The sequence below is a fragment of the Limulus polyphemus genome, unplaced genomic scaffold (assembly GCF_000517525.1).
Source record: "Limulus polyphemus unplaced genomic scaffold, Limulus_polyphemus-2.1.2 Scaffold1125, whole genome shotgun sequence".
In the NCBI taxonomy this organism is placed as follows: Eukaryota; Metazoa; Arthropoda; class Merostomata; order Xiphosura; family Limulidae; genus Limulus; species Limulus polyphemus.
Genome location: NW_013666735.1, coordinates 146,804 through 169,686, shown reverse-complemented (window position 1 = coordinate 169,686; position 22,883 = coordinate 146,804). Strand labels below are relative to the sequence as shown.

Genomic DNA, 22,883 nt, shown 5'->3' with positions numbered 1-22,883 from the left:
TTGAAAAAATTATTAGTTGAGTGATCGGAGATACTGTAAAGACACATGTGAAGAGTTTCTCATTTTAAGTTGTTTTTTTTTCTCCTAATTAAAACATCTAATTTTTATTACAAAGTAGATTGTTTTTAAGTGATGTTAAGATAAGCAAATTTTATTTTCATGTTTTTAGTCATAAGAGTTAGATGTAATAGGTTGTTTAAATAACTTTCTAATCCTTATTTTGTATACAACAATCCTAAATGCACTAATGGGAGTAAAAGTGTGCATGTCCCAACTTTCTACAGAGAAATGAACATTCAACATGATCTGATTCATGTCAGAATTATCAACATGCTATATTACTCTACATTGCTGATTTTGTAACATTTTGTGTCAGAGTAGAGAAAATACCAGATACAATATACAGGAATACTGAAAAAAACTTGAAATATGCATTTAGGAGATTGTAGATGTTATGTAAATACAATTTGTAAAAGTAATTTTATTCTTCACAAACATATCAGCCATACAGATCGCACCCTATAAAACTGTATTAACAGTTTGTCCAAAGAACTTCTTTTTTCAAAATACTTAGTGAGAAAGACACGGTATATGCAGTTTTATGCACTGTGTGAATCAAAACACTATTAATGTAAAACCCATGGTACTACTTACATATGCAGAAAGTGTCTAGATTCAGTGTTCACAATCAAATACACCGGAAATTATTTGTATATTTCACTCCACTTGTCAAAATCTGAGTCAGACTAATCTCAGCATTTCACAGATATATCTTTAGCACAAGAACTCTAACTACCTGGCCATTTAAGGTCTTGCACAGTATGTTATGCTAAGACCAACTGTACAGTTGCAAACACTGCAGTTACTCTACTGTATATTTATATCTGTCCACTCGTGCAGATTGGAAGGAATTACACAAATCCTCTCTCAAAGTATTAAAAAAAAGGCAATTTTCATTTAAACACATTTATGGTACAATATAAACTTAAGTGGTTTTAAAGTGTTGTATATTTCACGTTGTATTTACTGTGGTCAATTGTATGGTAAATAAATTGAAATGCATTAAAGTTTCTGATAACTGAATATGTTTACAGCTTGAATGTAGGAAATTACACACATACAAAAACTTTTTATCGAAACCTACACAAACCAGAAGATAATCCTGATAACTTACCTAAAATCATTTTAAAACTGTGTTTAAATGAAATTGTGACAAAACTATGGGATCCATTACAGTATATTAAATGATGTTCATGTAATTTGAGATCAAATTTTTGTCAAAATAACTATATATGGAAATAATAAATGTTACATTAATAAAATAATAGAAATAAATTAACTTTCTTGCTACGGGCTTGGTTGAATCACCCGAGTTTGTGACTCCAAACTGACCTTTATAGTTTCCATATTATAACTCTATGTTTTGTGTATCTTTACAAAATTTTCAAAGCTTTCAGTAATCATTAAGTCATTTGTAGACAAAAATATCAGAATGTTTAATGAAGTATTTTTCACTAAAAATTTCTCCATGAATATATGGAGTCAAAGTGTTGAATTCTCAGAGTGCAAAGTGATTTTCATGTTATGGTTAAAAATATTTTTCCTCATCTGAAAAATCTCAAATGTCATTTGCTAATCTCTAAAAACTCCTAATTAAATTTCATACTTTTTTTCCAGTAAAACTTTGTTTTATACGTTATTTTCTCTATCTTTCCTCTATACGAGGTTGGTCAAGTTGACCAAGTTCATAACTATTTTTAAAAAAATACAAAAAAAAAAAATACCTTTCTTTTTTCCTCCATTAATGTGCATATGTTCATCAGTTTATTAAGAGGAAAAAAATGTATAGGTGTCAAGCAATGAGAGTTTCGTTGTGTGCAGTAACTGTAAAATAATTAGTAATTGGTCATCGTGACCAGCAGTGGATTTTTCTTGCCGGTAGCCCTAATTTCATGAAAAAGTGATTATTGTTCCAACTGAGGAGAACAATGGAAACTAATGGGAAATGTAGAAAAACAATATAATGATCTGAAACTTTTATTACAGTTCATTTAGAATTTATCTCCATCTCTGAAAATGATTTTGTGTCAAATTGCATTTGTTAAAAAGCTACATAAATTTTCTTCTATGACATCAGGTAAGCCTAGTTGAGTTCAGAGTACAGTAGGCAATGGCAAAATATTACGATGACTCAAATCTTTATCTATTGAATATTATTTTTAAGTTAATCATATTTAAACAATGTAGATAATTAAAATATCTTATTACTTTATTGAATAAGAAACTTAGATATTAATTCATTTCAACTAAAAATATTGTTAACAAAAATACCGTTACCTAGCCTGACCTGATACCATTGTGACAAGTCAGGTCATAAGGTTACTGATTTTTTATGAATTACGGCTGAAAGTGGTGACTACTGCAATTGGGAGACTAAATACAACAAAAGAAATATATTAATGAATATCAACCAAGTTGAAACTGATTGTGTATGTATAAAATGGAATTTTCTGGAAAAAAAAAAAAATTCTAAGATGAAAGGACATGTTTTTAATTCTTTATTAAAACAATGTCTCAACAAAATGTTTGGAAATTTCACAATATGAAATATTATAGAAAATGTGAATCAAATTAAGTTTTTTAAAAAAAAATGAAATTAGACATTATTTGGCAAGTTTTTACTGATGTTCATGCAATTTGGTTAAGATTTCTAATTTGAAACAGAAAAAGAACAACTTTTAATAAACATGTATAACCTTGATATTTATGTTAATATAATTCAATAAATTTTCTTTTGAAGATACTTAAAAGTCTTGAACAATTTTTCTGAGACAGATAAAAATGTGATATGTTGTTCTAAAATTAATTTTGTGAAAAAATTTCAACTTTAACAAAAATGTAGCACAAATAAATGACAATAAGCATGGTTTGTCCTAACTGATGATTTTTCTTATTAAAGGGTACTTTGCCAATATTATATTCAGTACTTGTAATTACAAATAAAGACTTTTCTTCTCCTTAGATGGGGTTATTAATCCACCAGGAAAGTATTTCTATTTGATTATTTACCTACCTTTAATACAAAATGAAACACTGGTGGTAATGGGGTATGAGCTGCAAAACCTTTGATATAGAGTCTGGCATGCTAACCACTGGGCCACATTTGGCCCATAACACAAGTTAGCTTTGCCCAGATACTTCTATTCAACCATTTGTTAAAATCATGTTCTTGCATTTCTTATTTCAAGTTACTATCTATGCAAGTGTATACAGGATTATTAACATTTTTTAAAGATAAACAATAAAGGGGTTAGGATTATATGACTTTATTAAAAACAAATGCATACAACTGCACAGTCTGTTTATTCAGTAAAATACTTAGCAGAAAAAAAAATCTATCAAACACCAAATAATGCACTTTTTGATGGGTCATTTGTAATTGGATACACTCTTTAGTTATATTTTTAATTAGCCACTTAGGCCATTTCATGTCAAAGTAGATCTCCGAGACCCATTAAGTTAAACTACTGAATAACAATGTAGTGCCTTATTGTTTAAGTCAGTACCAATGATGCAGACTAGTTGTTTTCTAAACAGACAAGATATGCTGTTTCTTTCAACTGATTTTGCAATAATTAATGCTTCACACAACATACCTGAATAACAGTTTTAGTATCATCACGCTGCACCTGTAAGTCCGTGAGAGAGTTCTGCAGAGTGGAAGAAGCGATTTCACAAAAGGTAATCTTCTCTTCACTCTCTTTCACCAAATTTTCAATTTCTTCACGTTGTTTCAGCTCAACATCAGTAATTCGTTCATAGTGATGATCACATTGTTTGTGGTCTGTTACTATACAGTCATTACATATTGGAACCTATTCAGATGGAAATGGATTCAAATATAGATTTATAAACTGAAACTCACCTTTTTCAAAACCAAGTTCAGGTACAATACACAAGAATGTTTAATATCAAGAGGAATAACTACTTATTATAATTTTTAATGTATCAACATGTTAAGTAGTGCCAACAGTATCACAAACACCAAAAATAAGTTTATTTTGCACTAACTCAGCCATAAGTTAATAAATCAAATTAACCTTTAAACAAATTTTATGTGCTGTACCTTTCAACTCTATGTGAATGGTGTTGGTTGGTTGTATTACACCAGACCTTTCCTGTGAAGCTATACATGGCAAAGTTTACTATAATTCCAAAATTACTGTGTGTACCTTTATGAAATTTGGCAAGCTTCTAGTAAACATTCCAAGTCTCTTATACACAAAAAAATCAAATTTTTAATACTTTTACTAAATATTTGTCAATCTGAGTGCAAGATGATTTACATGTTAAGTTTGGTTTGAATTTTGCGCAAAGCTATACGACAGATAACTGCACTCGTCATCTCTAATTTAACAGTGAAAGACTAGAGGGAAGGCAGCTAGTTGTCACCACCCACTGCCAATTCTTGGGCTACTATTTTACTAAGGAATAGTGGGATTGACTGTCACATTATTACTCCTCCATGGCTGAAAGGTCAAGCATGTTTAGTGGGACGGAGATTCGAACCCACAACCTTCAGATTGCGAGTCAAGCGCCCTAACCACTTGGACATGGTGGGCCAGGTTTCATATTAAGAGTAAAAATCTTTTTCATCTTAGTTTCTTATTTTATTTGTATAACCTCTAGAACCTCTTAAATGAATATCAAGCTTTTCTTCATCTAAACTTTATATTTTATTTGTTATTTTCTCTAACCTAATACCAACTATGGCAAAACCAGTAATGTAGGGGACAATAAAAAGTTGAAAAATATGAAATAAATTTAAATAATTTTTTTCTTTCTAGAATGACTGCATTTGCAACAGACAATACTATTTATTCTTACAGCCTAAGCTAATTTAGACCCTCTCAGAATATGCTGGAAGCCATTTAACAGTGTGAGAGCTATGTGTAAATAAATGATCGAGTTGTCAGCACATACACTCGAATTACACAATCATACCTTATGATGTAATTTGTTTTAGTTTTATTACATAACAAGTTTTAAATTTTGACATTTAAGTAAATTTTATGACAATAAACGAAAAATTATACAATGAAACAAAAAATTAGTACTTATGTTTGGGCTTATCTTTTAGCTCTAGGGTAACTATGAACCATACCCCCTACTTTTTTTGTAATGATGTCAGTAATAAATAAAATAATTTCTATTCATTTCATATATGCAATTTATAACACAATATATTATTGCACACAAAAAACATAATGCCCTAAAACTAATATAATTTAATTGACTTTTTAACTAAGCTATAAGTTGGTCAAAAACATTCTGCTAGCTTTTGAGCCAAACAATGAAACTGAGGCTTTTTCAAAACATGTCATCTGAAGCTAGCCTCATAGAAATAAAGTAAATTAGAACCTTACCTATTAACGTTTATAAATAATCCAATAGCAAATATCAGAGAATTTTGGATATTTTTTGAGGCAGGATGTGACAGGAGGGGGCTTGGCATGTAGGTTTGACTTTCTTGTTTATATTTCAGTAAAGCACGAAGTTTGGAGACTATAAGTTTATGGCTTAGCGATATCTTAAGTGTGTAATTTATGCCACACTCAAAAGGTCATATAGAGGTAGAAAGAAAATATAAAATGGGTAATTTGGAGTGTCATTTGATACAGAGAAGTGAAGACTTAGAATTTAACTATTTCCTTTAGAAATTAAAAGTTACATACATACTTTCACCCTTCAGTACACACTTAGTTACCTAATTAATATATATATTTCTTTATCAGTATGGAGTTAGACTATCCGAGGTATTACGGCAAACCAAGATAATTGATGACAAACTAGCTATTCCAATAATTTCCACAAAAGTTGCTCAATTTCAAAAATTTACTTATTAAGAATATCTAAGATGTTATAAATTTGTACAAAGTGTATGTAGCAAAAAAGCCATTTCAGATAATTTTAGTTTGTTTAACTTAAAAACAAAACAAAAATTCCGAAGCTTATCAAAGATTGAATGAAATAATACTGCCAGGCATATTATATCTAAAAACGTTTAGTGATTCCATATGCAAGATAAAATTATAATTAAAGAAACCTTTCCATTTAAAAACCATGTTCATGGGTGATATCCACCCTTCAGTTATATAACAGTGTATGGGTTTAATGAAACAAATATAATAATACCTGTTGGAAAGATAAACACTTTAAACAAGCTGGGCAGCGACTTTGTAAACAGCAAGTTGAATGATAGGGAGAAATTTTCTTATAGTTTATTTAATTATTTTTAAATAGCGAAGTTTCATTATGTACTACTTTCTAAACATGTACGTTAATGAAAATACATTTGAATTTGCAATATTTGCATTTTATGTACTGACAATAATCAGTAACTCATATTTATGAGGCATACAACTGAAACAAGTGTTAATTAATTTTCAACTGTTTTCAGGAAGGGTAAAGGTTTCATTTCTTAACTTAGAGAAGGTCTGAACTTTTATCTTTAAAGTTTTGTCTCTTGTTTTGGTACTTAATTGTGAGGTAGGGAACTGGGAGAACTAACACTCCTCTTAGGTCTGTGTAGAAGTAGTAAATGGGAGTGACAGGGTCAACTTCAAGTAGAGGAAGTCCCATGGGAGCCAAAACAGCAAGGAAATTTCCATTTAGAAATCCTACCAATGACAAAACAAAAAAACTGAACTTTCAAAACAATGTGGTAAACCTTCTCCTTCAATTATGGCATTGAAAAATGCACCAAATAATACGGTTAATTTTTATCAATCATATCTTACAGATATACTGTCTAATGTTCTGAATAACAGACTGAACTTTGCATTAATCCTAAGAATGTTCAATGTCTAAATCTGAACTTAAAAATTTTGCTAGGAAGCTTGTTATTCATGTCACTAAACAACGGAAACAAAACATTACTGAAAAGTATACACAGTGCTATCTAGCATGTAGAAATCAAGATTTAATGTAGAGATAATTCTTAACTCTTTTATTTTGGACAGTTTTTCCTGATATGTTGTTGATGCTTTAATAGAATTTTGTTTTAAAGTTTCACAAATTATTTCCAGATTTAAAATATATATTTCCAACTGTAGTAAAGTTAAGTTTTTGGCTACTCTTGAGCAAAAAAAATTTTTTTTTTATAGTAGACATGAGAATTTCTAGAGTTCTTCTTAATCATACTGATTATTATAAACTGTTTTCTATTTTAAACAATTCAGTTTTATTTTACTTAACTAATACAAATTCTTTATAGAAAAAAATTATTAAATGCTTAAGTGTTAAATTAAAAAAACGACATTCAATGACACAAATTATTTCATTTATAACTAATTATTGTACTCCTGAAATCCATGTCTTACTCAAAGTTCCCATGGATGGTTTTCCATTATAACCTATCTTGTCATTGCTCAACCATTTTTATAACACCTTGGGAAAATTTTTGGCTTGGGTTATAGCTTTATTTCCACCTATTCTAATATAAAAAACTTTTTTCAAATTTATTGATAGACTAAAATCCTTTAGTAAAAATGGTCAGTTAGATGTAACGTCACTTAACGCTTGTGAAGCCATTGATATGGCTTTAAAGTTTATTCCTAATGATTAAGTACTCCTAGCAGTAAACTACAAAAACTAATTTTTTCTACTACTAATAATCATAATTTGTAATTCAAAAGAATAAATTTGATCAAAAATTTGGGTTAGGTACGGGAAATCCAACATCTGGTGTTTTATCTCGTATGCTTATGATTAAAACTGAAATGGTCTTTGTTAATACTAATATCCACAGTCCTAGTTACCAAACTAGATACATCTATCATACTTTTGCTGGTCATTCTTCTGAAACAATTGGAAACTCCTTTATTTGAGAATATTAAAATAAACATTTAAATATAAAATTCACTTAGGAAACAAAAACTAACTACCAATAGCTGATTTTTTGTCTACAAAAAAAGTTGTAATGTTACCAAAAGTTTGAAAAATTGCATGAAGATACCCAAAACATGTTAAAAGTTATAGTTTGGGAACTTAGATGGTCACTTTGGGGTCACATTTGGTGTAATCCACTAAGTTAGTAGTGAAAGGTTTAAATGAAACTCCCCATCACATGCATTTGAACATCATAAGTCTTTTCTAACACTAAAGTCACATCTTTGTTTGTCAAATTTCATGCAGAGCTACTAGATGGTTGTCTGCACCTGCCATCCCTAATTTAGAAGTGATAGACTAGAGGGAAGGTAGCCAGTCAACATCACCAATTGCAAATTTTTGAGCTACTCTATAAAAATGAAGTGGGATTGACCATCATGTATAACATCCCCATGTATTAAAAGTCAAGCATATTCAGTGACAGGATTCACACCTGCAGCCCTAGGCCCGAAATCATATGTAGGGAAATAAAGAGAAACTTAGAAATAAATAATAGTTCTGGTGGTTTCACAGTTGAAGTCTTCTGTTAATGAAATCCTGGTGTTTTCTCACCTGTATTTACACTACTCGAATATCAGAGTAGTGTAAAATATATTAGAATATATTACTTGTATTTATAGTGGTTTACCTACCTACATGTTGTTACTGTTGTTCAACCATTCTCATGATTGAATGCAGCTGGTTAATGCCCACTAGAGATAGTTAGTGATCTTACCATAAGATTTTGTAATGTTTGCTAGCTTTTTTTTACTCCACAGTCTCTTGACTACATTGTTTTTTATGGCATGTAGAACAAATGACACAACATGTTATTAACACACCATTTAATGTATTTCAGTGTTTGTCTTTTAGAAATTCTAAATATAGGCAAAGAAACTGAACTGTCATAATAACGTGCAATTTTCAAATATTTATTGATTTTACATGCTTCTCTTTTAGCAAATTTGTCAAAGAATCACTAAGTTAGCTTCAATCGTTTGTATACCGAGATGGCATATCTGCATTTAACCTAAATGGTGCCATTTACATTCAGTACAAAATATTTTTATAGAAATATGAAACTTTTTCTTTTTTTCTTCACAAACAAATTAGGTCCACAATTTTAATGAGCAACTAGGTCTCCCCTAGAAATGTACCACACACACATATACACACACAAACGAGACAAATATTTTTCAAAAAATAACAAGTTTAAAACACAATGAATAACAGTTATTTTCTATCCAACTCAGATATTCTTTTTTTTTTACAACCTGAGCACAGTTCTTTATTGCTAATTATGTGAATACATATTCCTGAGTGCACTTGCAATAGTCATAAATAATTATGTAAAACCAAGACTACTGACTAAAGCTTTGGATGGAAAGAACAGATGACAGAAAAATGGCAATAGAGAAGAAGTGCAGAGAAAAGTGTATGTCAATTCCACTTTATTTCAAGTGTCTGGGTTTGATTTTCAATTAGAATACGTGTAAACTACATTTAGTCCTCTGCTTAGTTAACTGATTACAAATCTGCCAAATGTTTACAGTGAAGAGAAGTCTGATGATTGTGTGGATGCACGTGAGCTAGGTGGCTCTACAAATCATCTTTGTTAAAACCTTGAATCCACTTCACTTTATGAATGGAATATCTGCATAAGTTACAACTATAGGACTTTATTGGTTTGAAAAAAAGAGTAACAGTTATATGTAACACAAGTTTTATGGTCAAATAGAAGTTACAAAAAAATGGGTCACATGAAATGGGCAAGTTAGTATTTGCCAGTTCCAGAGCAATATACTCAGTCTTTGGTACAACTGAGGTATACTGAGGATTCTAAATGGAACCAAAGGAGGCTGGTCAACCCAATATAATACAAAAAATGTTACAGAAATAGAACACTAACTTAATGGAGTGGAACCACTCTGAATCGAAACAAAAAGGCACAGACTGACCAAGCAAACAAGCCTGACAGATAAATGGAAGACAAAGGAGGTTCTGAAGAAATGTAGATTTAACTGAGAACGTAGGTAGACAGACAGACTACAACAACTTATGAAAGTGAAATGAATAACTTTGCAAAATGTTTTGTTCCTCTGAATTAGCTCACGCACGAATCGGGTTTGAGAGGTTGAACTTAGGAAGGATCTTAAATTAAAGCAAGTAAAATAGAAATGCTACCCATCAAAAAGAAAAAATGGTCCACAGGCTGGGGTTGAGACATGAAGAAGACACAAGCTAATGGGAGCCACCAACAATCAAACTTAATCTTTAACATTTGAAAACAAAACAAAAATAATACCTTCTAAACAGGAAAACAAGAAATTTTAGATTCCAAACATGCACTAACTTCTATAAACCAGTCTCTGAAATTTAAGTTTAGGTAAAAATAAATATATGAAACAAGAACAGCTACCTCACAAGTATGACAGTAAAACTTCATGGTTTCACCCACGTGTTTCGGACAGTTGATGATTTTGTGGAGAGTTATTCCATCACCGGCAGCTTTCATTTCATCAAATGTTACCACCTAAAGAGCACAAAGAAATATATATATATATTTAAACACATCTATATTGTTTTGAAAGATCATGGACCTCCAAGAAATCAAAGTTTAGCTATAATGTCATAGGATCCTTAAAAATCCAAATTATCATTACAAACCACTTAAAATATAATGTCATAGGATCCTTAAAATCCAAATTATCATTACAACCCATTTAAAATATAATGTCATAGGATCCTTAAAAATCCAAATTATCATTACAAACCATTTAAAATATAATGTCATAGGATCCTTAATCCAAATTATCATTACAAACCACTTAAAATATAATGTCATAGGATCCTTAATCCAAATTATCATTACAAACCACTTAAAATATAATGTCATAGAATCCTTAAAATCCAAATTATCATTACAAACCATTTAAAATATAATGTCATAGGATCCTTAAAAATCCAAATTATCATTACAAACCACTTAAAATATAATGTCATAGGATCCTTAAAAATCCAAATTATCATTACAAACCACTTAAAAGATTTCCTCTTTACTTAGAAAAAGGATCAAACAATATTCCTTCCTTTCCTATTGTTTTTGGATCAGAATTAAATATGAGAGATTTACTGCATTACTGTTTTTCAACTTACTGCTAATTATTAAAAAAATAACACTTTGTTCTTATTTCATCAACAATGTTTTTACACAAATAAAAAAATTATGCAACAATAAGATATAAACAATGATTTCTTACTTTATGATTTTCAAAACATCTCATATACTGATGAGCCGTAACACAGTTTGAACAAAGAAATGTTGAACAGTCACTACACCTGGCAACTGCTTTCTCTTTCGCTTTGCAACTCGTACATACAATTTGGGTATTTTCAATGGCCGAGATCTCCAGCTGGTTACAGGTTACAACGTCCAATGGAAGTCCAGTAACACCTTTAGCATATAACTATACAAACAAAATATAAAATGGAATAATAATGAAATATTTTAATAATCAAATCCTAAAATGTAAATCAAGATACTATTAATTTTCATATACATTTATAAACAAACGCAAGCCATATGTGTAGGTGCTACATGAGAAGTTATTAAACATTATGTTGCATTAGGATACATTTTGTTGGAAAATAGGGTACAACTTTTTCATCTTCCAATGAAGGACATTTAGTCAAAATACTGAAATTATCTCTCACATTGTTTTAACCATTTTTCATTTATTACTACAGAATATTTCATTTTTGTTACTCGAGATCTTTCCAACATTCTAAATATTGAAATTATTACACATACATGATAAACAACTCACCTAGATTTATCATCAAACACAAGGAAAACCTGGCATAAATACAGTAGAAAAAGCAGGAAATTTTTTCATTTCAAAGTAATAATTATATAAAAATATGTCACTAATTCAATTAGATGAAACAGTATACCATGTAATTGTTACTTATTCTTCATATATCTGTATGACATTGGTAATTTGTGATGAGTTAAGGGCAAGGTAAACACAATGCAAATAATCTTAAATGTATGGAAGTACACCACAGAGATGCACAACAACTTATCATTAAAAATTCATTTTGCATATCACTAGCATAAGCTAACTTGGTCAAAAATTAAATCCAATCTTTTTCTCTTTACAGTTAGGTTTCATTAAGACAATGCAGTGACAAACTATACTGAATTCCAGAATTGAAGAAAAACAACAAAGACAATTGTACATTTCACAAAACTTCACTTGTTAATGACCATGGTTTCCCCAGTAAAGGCATCCTCAATTCTGTAATAACAGTTTTACCAAGTACCGACAGTTTCAAATATCAATTATATACAGAATTCCTTATAATTACAAAATTTGGTGTAAACACACAACTGAACTATAGGATTTTGACTGGTTGCTGCTTTTAAGATTACAGAAAATAAGCTTACTTCAAATAATGGCAAATACTGCATTTTTTGCTGCAATAGTTTATTGTTTATTTTAATAATTATATGCAACTCAAAACAGTGTTACACACATAAGCCTTCAATTATTAAAATGCACATGTTATTAGACTCAACTGATTTACAATGTATGTTTTGGGTTAACTTATTACACTAATATCTTTTAAAGAAAACATATTTTAGTCATAAGAATCTATTACAGGAACCGATCTAACTTCTAATTGATTAATAAAAGATATTCAACTTAAAAGTTTAAATAAAAAATATATATATGCTCATCATGAAATATACAGCCACTATAAAAGTCAAAACTTTTCGCCAAGATATGTTAAAATCTAGTTTAAATAAAACATTGAAAGACAATGAGTAATTAACTACTGCTCCACTCGAGCAAAAAATTGGATAGAAAATATAAAGCTTGATGTTGGCAGGAAAATTTGTCTATGTATGTCAGCCCTACAAAGTACACTACATGTTATAGATGTGCATTTGTTATTTACTGATTGCCAAGTTGATTTCCGGTTTTGCCCTAAATACGGTTTGTTCTGATTGGATGTTTATATTAATACTGTGATTCTGCATATTCCAACCACGGTTGTAACACTTAAACATTTACATATTACATAATTTAGGAAGAAAATGAGATGAGAAATGTTTGACTAAATACTGGGATCAAGTTAGTATAAAGTGAACTAATAAGTAAAACATTTATACACACACACACACACACACACCGATTTTGTACCATTTTTGAAATTTTTAGTGCTTCTAGACACATACACACACACATGTATGTATATCAGTAATAATCACAGACTTTAATACAAATGGGATAGAAATTAATCATGTTTTCCAAGGTATTTTGTAAGACTAATAAGATATGAAAATATATAGATTTAACTATGCACATATATTTCTGAGAACAACATAAATGTAAAGGAGTAACTCTGCTGTTCAACTACGAATTGATTTAATTTAAGTACAAACATTTGAAAACTGTGTAAAATTTAACATTTAATGGGTACAGAAACCCATGTTATTTCAGTCAACCAGTGAACAAGGATTTTGAGACAAACTGGAATAAATGAAAAACTAAATTATTGGTTTTTTCAATATGCTCCTCATTGGAGGAGGTGCCAAACCTTCAGCTAGGACTGTGACTTAAACACCAAACTGGGACTGCCATCAAACTGCAAGTATCCTTGATATAACTCATTTAAGCAGATTGTAGAACTATATATATAACTAACCAACAGAACAATATTTCACAAGTTGGTGTTTCATATCACTAAATAGCAACTTTAATGTCTGGCAAACTTGTAGCTTCACACAATTAGAATTACATGATGAAAAACTAAATGTTTAAAAAATAATGCATGAACTCTAATGCATTATTTTGCCAACCCATCCTAAATGAGCTAGCAATATACGAAATTATGAACTACAGATACTAAAGTGAACAGTAAAAAGTTACCAAAAATTTAGTTTTGAAAGGCAAAAAACAACAAAATCATACATAAGATCACAGCTATAGAAAATGGTTAACGTATTTCAAACATTTATACAAGCTATAAAAAAAAAAAAAAGCAGGTCTTTCAACAGCACATCGAGAAAAAATAGGGTTAATTTTCAAAAAGAATAGAGAATAATAGTAAAATGTTATGATAATACACTGACATCACATTTTATTCAGGTGGATGGTAATAAATTTAGTAATTACTTATGTTCTCACCTAAGAGTTCCATGTTATGTTTTTGCACGTCTGATATATACATTGTAAGGTTACGAAATATCAATAAAATTTGCAGAAACCTTCTCAGTGAATTCTGGAACATTAGTACCAGCCACTTTTTCAACTGGAAGGTTTCTGCTACAAATAAACCTGAAAAGGTAACATACAAACCCAATTCCATTCCCTACACATAGGAAGAGTAGGGAAAATATGGGTTTTTGAAAAAACAGGGATTAAAATGTGCATGTGAATATACTGTGTAGGAAAAATATTGAATACATACATCTTTTTGTTTGATAATTAATAATAATAAAAGGAATTGGGTTTTGCATTTTTTTAATTACAAGTAATAACAGTCATTACACACTATATTTATTTTATACAAAATCCACACTAAATCAGTTTGTAAAATTAGCTTCATGTCTGTTGACTTCAGTGGGCAACAAATATTATAAAGGAGGTAAGTATCGTCATGTTACAAATAATCATACCTGTAAAGTTATTAATTCTGTAGAAATTTTTCCACCTTGCAACATGCTTATTTAGGTCTTCATTATTATTTTTTTTTATTTGGTCATCTTTAACAAAAAACACAAAATACAATTTCATACAATGATTTCAACCTGTACAATAATTAGATTTGAAGTCTGAATTTTTCCACCCTGTACTATTATTTGGAACACGAGTACTTTAATAATTCCATTCAAGCAGATTCAAAAATGTTTTGTCTGTAAAACTGGAAACTATATACTGACAGGAATTAATTATATGTCATAATGAACAACGAAATACTGGTTCTTAAAAAGAAGGCCACCTTTAGAGATCACCAGAGCTTGTGTTGGTATACCACTGATTAATATTCACCTGAAACTACTGTGAAAGAAATCCAGGTGTAGAAACATTAGTATGTATATATAATATTCTAAAGTGGACAATGGCAAAACATAGATCTGAAATGTTAACATAAATTCAAATTCACACAAGTTTTTATCGGTTGTACGTTGTTAAATGTTTATTTTACACATTTCACCAAGTTTAACTGGTATCATCAGGTGGGAGTTCTTGTATTCCATAGTTCTTTCTAATATTTAATAAATTCAAATTGTTGTCATATAAACAAACAGAAGATATGCGTTAGTGTGATCCAGAAATAAACAGTGGTCTACTAGTGTTTAAAACCCATACATTCAAGTTTTGTTCAAGCAGTGTAATTTACCGCAAACACGACCAATTGTGAATGTATAGGTCAAATACCTCAAACCAGGCCTTGACAAATATTTTCAGATCTAGGAGCCAAGCGTGCCTAGCCTAACTTCACTACTGTTTGTACCAGGAAATGGGGGCCATATTTATTTACGTTAACTGCAATGAGTACATGCTAGCAATCACATGATATCAACAAACACTTGATTGTATTGCCTGAGCTAACTGCCTTTGTATCCGTCCGAGTTTAAACACATGCACTGATTGGTTGAATTGAGAGAAATAAAAACAAAATGGTATGAAATTAGTAACGTGTTGTACAACCGTAGTGCTTCATTCCTGAAGAAGCAAGTGCTGAATCTGCCAAGAAAATCCTAGAAACAAAGTTTGGTTTTGGACTCAAATAATGCAAAAATAGTTACAGACTTCCAAGAGTCTGGAACTGTTCTAGATTCATGTTCTATTTAGCACAGCCCTATGCACAAATAAAACAGGAGAAAATACTAGTCACCACGATGAAATTTTTAGTTGTCATGCCAACTTGGCACCCAGGACTTGTCGAGGCCTGCCTTAGACTATTTAGCTACTAAATAATGCGGAATTATACCTTTTTAAATTTGTAGAAAATAACTTACAAGTTAATTTCCTACCATAGAGAAAGCTTATAGAGTTTTATCAATATTAGATACAAATTAAATACCGTACTCTAATAAATACACAGACTGATCATTTTAAAATTTAAGTGTTCATAGTAATAATTACTAACTGTAGTATTCATACCTCATTAAAAAAAATGTGAAAAAATGAACACTTTCCAAAAAAGTATTTTTTTTTCTGGAAAGTACTTCATGCGACAGATGTTTGGATTGTTCTTTTTAGTCATAGACAACTCACTGCATCAAAATGATTCAAAGAATAGAGCTCAAAATTTTACTCATATAAACTGTAATGTTTTTTTTAAGAACTCCAGTTTCTCAGTACATTTAACAATAACATTAATAAAGATATAATTACACCCTCATGTACTGCCCTAGTGAAAGTAGTGTTCTTGTTGTGAGGAAAGTATTTTTATTTAAATTTGTGCTCTTATTATAAAGAAATGGTTGTTGCACATGCCAGTTATTTTTTGAATGTCTGAATCTTGAATACCCAAAGTATGAAATTTATTTATGGATTTTTGTTTGTAGGGCCCTTCAATAGATGGTGCCACATTGTATTTATTATTTCGGTTACATACATAGGTATATACACATATACAAGCTAATGTATTTTAAAAGTACATTGCTAACCATACAGGAATACTTTTACAAATTTCTATTTTTATTACGTTGATAGCATTTATATTTTCTTTAAAATATATCTGTTGCATATTTTCGTTCATTTACCTAAGGATAAGTTATGGTTTGAACGCCTTACTTCAACTTTGACAAATACCAGAGTAGTGTTAAGACAATTACTATACCTTAGATTCCTGGCTGCATTCTGGGCAACTCAAAACATGAAATTGGTCTGATGTTTCAGTTTCAAACTGTTTGTCTGTGGAGTCAAGCAGTAGTTTTTCTAAACAAGTTTCACAAAAAACATGGAGGCATGATAAAACCCTAGGCTGCTTGTATTGCTGGCTACAAAGATTACAAATTTGCTCATTTTCAGGTGTTGGAGATGACTGAAGTGGGGAAAGCTCTTTGGAGGCCATGGCCAATCTTTGCTCCTAAAAATTATTGATAAAAAAAAGAAAAAAAAGAAGATATATATATGAATTAAAAAACCTTTACTTCAGATAAAAGAAATATTTTAATCTGTACATATAATAGTTAAATGTCTGTCATGCTCTATACCTCCTGAATGGTTAATCATAGTAAAAAATATACATACCAAAATGTTTCTTTTTAAGAGTACCTTATAGGAAAATTAATTCTTTTGCAGTTTCAAAAATTTAATATCAATATCAACATTGAACTATTAATCTGTGCTGAATGGTCAATCTGAGAAAAAAACTTAAGAACAAAAATGTTTCTTTTTGTGAGGGAATTTCACAAAAACATAACAGGAATTCCTTTATCAACTAATCGAAAGAAATATTTCAAAGATACAAGCATGAACATAAAAATCAGAGAGAGGAAAGTGTCTGAGTGTATATATGTTGTTGTTTTCATGTCAGTGTTACTTACATTCATGATTTTATTGTACCGCATTGAATAAATTGATCTGAATTTAATTAAATTTCTACCATTTGACACTTCTTATAGAAATTATAATTGTCAAAAAGTGCTAACTTCAGTAGCAGTGGTTTCTGATGCTCAGTAAAATAACAAGGAGCAGAGGCATTCAGTGGAAAAAATCCATGTAGCTACTTAGTGAACCTGAACACTATTGTGCTGGAATCAACCACTACACTGAAACCAAAAACATTTGCCAACAAAGCATTGCAGTCAGTAGCCTTTGCTTAAAAACAAACAATACAATTTTCCTTATTGAAATAACACATGGAATGACAAAATATGGTTGTAAATGGTCCACTGGACAATCATTTTGCATATACGCTCTGATCCATTGGATTGGTTGACTGCACAACTTGTATTTATTCATCACTATTTTTAGGAAAATTAATGTTGAATTGTATAGCAATATTTCACCTTGCATCTTCATCAGAATATAATGCAATACATAAACCAAATACAATTGATATAGGCTTATTTACAAGCAGTGTTTAAAAGAATCACATAGAGTAACCTCGTGACACCACACATGGAAAACAATCACACAGCATTGCATTAAAACTTTATAACAATATGTTTCAGATTAGTCTGTTGTGTTAATGTTAAATACAGAAATTTGTGTTATTTATTAGATTATAAAATGACTGGGCACATATATATATATATAATGTGTGTACAAACAATTTGAATACAGAAAATAATTTTTGTGTAGCGAAGTGAGTAAACACTTCAGAACATAAAATCACAAGGTACAACTTGTAAATTGTACAATATAGTATGTGCACATAAAAGATTATACTCCTTTGTTATTATGTTATCATAAGATAGGTAATCAATTTAAACTCAGATACAGACATATATTCTAAAAATCAATGATTTACCAATTTCTTGAAACTAGGCCAGGGTTCTGTCAGTGATAATAGTTTAAAGTGGTCAAAGTTGATTTTAACTGTCTATAGTTAGCAAAATCAGAGTCTGTGGCAGATGACTTTAGTAAATAGTCCCTCACAAAGGCAGGGAGTTTGATGGTAACAAGAATAGAATGTGAGACTCTCATATCACTGGCTAGATGGCAGCACTTGCAGTCAACATTTTTATTTTTAAGAAAACCATACTCACTGATTAATGATATGTAATTGATTAATTAATTTTAATAGGGCAATCTATTAGTTGACTAGCAAGTACCATTAATCACCAAGACAAGGAAACCATTTCTAAACCCATGCTAAGCACCTTTTTCTAAAAACCAAATTTCAACTTCCATTGTTCTTTTCAAAGTGACCACAGCAATGGATCCTAACAGTTTATCAACAACAGAAGACAGAATAATTACTCTGTAAATTATTGAGTCTTTCTTAACCTTTCTAATAGAGGTGGGTGGATTCCACCCAGCCCACATTCCTTAAAGAATCACAAAGCAGTTATACTGTAACTTTTTAAAATATAAATTCATCTTCATGAAATTTTGCACATTATCAGTAAACATTACAAAACATTCATACACAAAGTATCAGATTTTTTAATTAAGTTTTAACATTTTTACATTAATTATTTACTTGTGCATTTTTTATTTTATAATGTTGACTATGCAACATAAAGTAATTTTGATTTTAAGATTAAAAATACTTTTATATATCAGAAAATTGTCAAATTTCACACAAAAATCTCTATAAACTCCTAATATCTTTCAGATAATTATCAAACATTATCATAAGATAAAACACTTTATATTGTATCTGTTATTTTCACTACTATCTCTGTATGGGTTTCACCTAGTCGACCGACCTCGTAACCACCATAAAGAAAAATAGATACAAGTTACAATTTTTTGTTCTAATTACAACAAATTATAACAAAACCACAAATGTTTAATCTAAATAGCTTAAATCTCATAATATTTTACATACATATAAAAATTTATTATTTTTATTTTATTGATTTTTCAGCAGTATCTGACTAATGTTACAGAAGTTGAATGACTCGGCACACATGCACTCATGTTACTGTATCCAACAATATAAAACTGGCCTTTACAAAGTGACCTATCTTGGCTATGTTTTAGTGGACCAGTATTTTATAAAATAGTCATATTTCGGCTGTTATACATTACTATTTACAAACAAGTTCTTAAATTTTAGTTATTTTTCTTAAAACATAGAACAGTAAATAAAGAAGTATAGCAAACAATTATCTCTTCTAGCTTACGAACTTTGTACTTGTTTGCTGCTTGCCATAATTTGCTAAGCCTTATCAAATTTTGCACATCGAGAATGTAAAACAAAATAATTTTTTTCAGATTTTATATATGCATTTTGAAATAACAAAAAATTATAAATTACTATATAAATACCACAGAATTCCATTATAATTTATCAGGCTTAGTAACTAAACTGTATTTGGGTCTAAAAAAAAGATGTTTTTTTGAGCTCAATAATGTCTTAAATTATCACTTGGAATCTACCATGAAAAATAATAGGGTTCCCGCATAAATACTTTGTGTGGGGCATTTTGAGCTTTTGATTGGTTATTCACACGTCATAGGCAGAAGTAGGGGTACATAAGCATTTCCAACAATGGAAAGAGGTGGATGGGGTCCACTGTGTTTGATTCACTAAATGTAGCAATATATCAACAAACAGAAAAGATAGGAGGTTCTAATTTGATATTCTAGCTTATATATATTGGTAATTTGAGTTCCTAATTCCTAAGTAACTACAGACTTTGTATTTGGACATCATAAACATCTAATTAGAAGCTATGCATTGCAGAGTCACTTAAAGCAGTATGATACAGTGTAAAAGAGCCAGCATGGTTTTACTAAGGGAAGGTCTTGTTTAACAAATCTTCCGAGATTCTTTGAGGATGTTACTGCAAGAGTTGATGATGGAAATACTGTGGATTTGGCTTAGCTTGATTTTCAGAAAGCATTTGATAAGGTGCTTCATAAAAGACTTGTTACAAAATTTAAATCTGTGGTGTGGGAGGAATGTTATTAAATTGGATAGAAAATTGGCTGAAGAGTGGAAAGCAGAGAGTATTAATAAATGGAGTTAGAACTGACTGGATCATAGTTATAAGCAGTGTGCCTCAAGGCTCTGTGCTGGGTCCTCTGTGGTTTGTGATTTATATTAATGATATTGACTCTGGAATGACTAACAAAATATTGAAATTTGCGGATGACATTAAGATTTTTGAGGTGTAACTGTATCAAAGATGCTGTAGACTTAGAGAGATTTAGATCATCTGATGCACTGGGCCAATACGTGGCAGATGATGTTTAACTATCCAAAAGGTAAGGTGATGCACATAGGTTTTCACATTTCAAATTACTGTTACAATTTAAATGGGAATACATTAAATACTGATATTGATATTGTGATCGAAAAATCACTTAAGACATCTAAAGAGTGTATTATAACTAGCAATAGAGGGCTAATAGGATTTTGGGTAGCATCTATAAATATTAAAAAAAAGACAAGGGATATTATTGTTTCACTGTATAGATCACTTGTAAGGCCTCATTTAGAGTACTGTGTATGGTTTTGGGCTCCCTTCCTCGAGAAGGATATTGAATTGTTGGAGAAGATTCAGAGAAGAGCCACTAGGATGGTGGGATTGTCCTATGAGAACAGACTAAAATATCTAAACTTGTTTTCTCTGTAGAGGAGAAGGATAAAAGGGGATTTGATTGAAGTGTTTAAGACTATTAAGGGTAATATAGATCCAAACTTTGTGTTTAGCAGTGAAAATAATAGGACAAGGAGTCCTAAATTCATAGGAGTCGTCTACAGTTTGGATAGTATTTTGGAAAGAGCTGCCTTCAAGGGTGGTGGAGGCAGAAAATTTAACCGAGTTCAAGAAAAGATTGGATGAATATATGAGTAGTAATGGGTGGTTATAGTTGGGAGTTGGAAGGGACATCCTTGATGGGCTAATAAGCTACTTTTGTCCCTTTAAAATTGTATGAATTTATGAACATATTATGTGACACACAAAACAGATATTTAGGAATTTTTTAATGTTTAAGAAATAAACTAATGTATAATACTAAAAATTTGAATTATAATCTACAAGTTGAAACCAAACTTATTGACATACATTCATAAAATAATACTTCAATAAAATTTTGAATGTAAGTCTGCAAACGTGATGACAAGGCCTTTGACCCCTGACCATAGGAAGACCCATCAGACCTGTCTCGGTAGGTTTTAAACCCTCTTGTAAAAACTGTTTTAACATTAACTTCTAATCATCAGGAGTTTCCCTAAGTTTAAAGATTTATGCAAAATTTCAATTAAAAACCCCCATCAACTCGTTATTTAGCCTCATTAAATTTACATAACATACAGACAACAAGGGATCATTAGATTCTTCAAGGCCATCCCTGCACACTAAACCCCAAGACAAAGAAAAAAATTAAACACATGCTTTTATTTTCAGGAAATCACTAATTCCCGTCACTTTTTAACAAATTCCATAAGCTAATCAATCTATTATAGAAATAAAACTTAACTGGAGCCTCACTTGTCATTTCTAAATTTTAAAACTTGTCTTTTTGACCTATGGTCTTATAAAATCAGACCTATATTTTGTCAATTCCCCACATAATCTTGTAAACTTCAATATCAATTGTCATCCTCTTTTTTTAAAAAAAGAAAATGAGTTATAAATTAAGAGATCTTATCCTATCTCTACAAGATAATATTACTATTCCCAGAATCATCCTAGAGCTCTTAACCCTTTCTCCTCAGCTTGATGCGATTTGTATCTCTTCGACTGGGAAAGGATATTTATGCCAAAAACTTATGGTAACTTTGAGTGTTTCTAACAAAACCTCATAATATTGTTAAAATTTATAAGTACTTTGTACACAAAGAATGACATTATATTAATCACATCTTTTTAATAAGAATGTAATTTATCTATAGCAGTTATTTGCACTCAAACTGTTAAAATAGTTTGAGTGAAAGGTGACTTTCATTACGTATAAAATACTTTTCTTCATCTTACAGTTTTTATATTTCATTTGCATAACCTCTAGAACCTTCTAAATGAATATCAAAAGTTTTTTAATGTAAATTTTTATATTTTTCATTTTTTCTACCATATCACTAATTCTAGCTATTATCATCAACATACAATGCAGTGAAATAATTAAAATTAGGAAACAGAAAAAAATAATATGATGAAAGGAAGTACTCTGTCATATTTAAAAGTAAACTTGATAAATTGGATAAACAGAGTAAAATTTAATGAAAGTACAACATTTCACCTGGTTAACCACCAGCAGTTGATGTATCTGATGATGCCAGGTTAACCTGGTGAAACGTTATAC

The 22,883-nt window shown here is 30.2% G+C and overlaps 1 protein-coding gene across 2 annotated transcripts in view; it reads right to left on the bottom strand.

Moving 5' to 3' along the window:
- Positions 1-22,883, bottom strand: part of LOC106462248 (brain tumor protein-like) — a 64,920-nt gene that overhangs the window by 29,392 nt on the left and 12,645 nt on the right. The window contains exons 1-5 of one of the 2 annotated variants that reach the window (XM_022389444.1): positions 18,430-18,487; positions 16,792-17,040; positions 11,190-11,396; positions 10,349-10,462; positions 3,657-3,875 (exon numbers count right to left, since the gene is read on the bottom strand). In XM_022389444.1, coding sequence (XP_022245152.1) covers positions 3,657-3,875; positions 10,349-10,462; positions 11,190-11,396; positions 16,792-17,025 — 774 coding nt within the window. In that variant the 5' untranslated portion in view covers positions 17,026-17,040; positions 18,430-18,487. Of the gene's footprint in view, positions 1-3,656; positions 3,876-10,348; positions 10,463-11,189; positions 11,397-16,791; positions 17,041-18,429; positions 18,488-22,883 lie in introns of those variants that run through there. The other variant, XM_013922148.2, reaches the window with a different exon arrangement.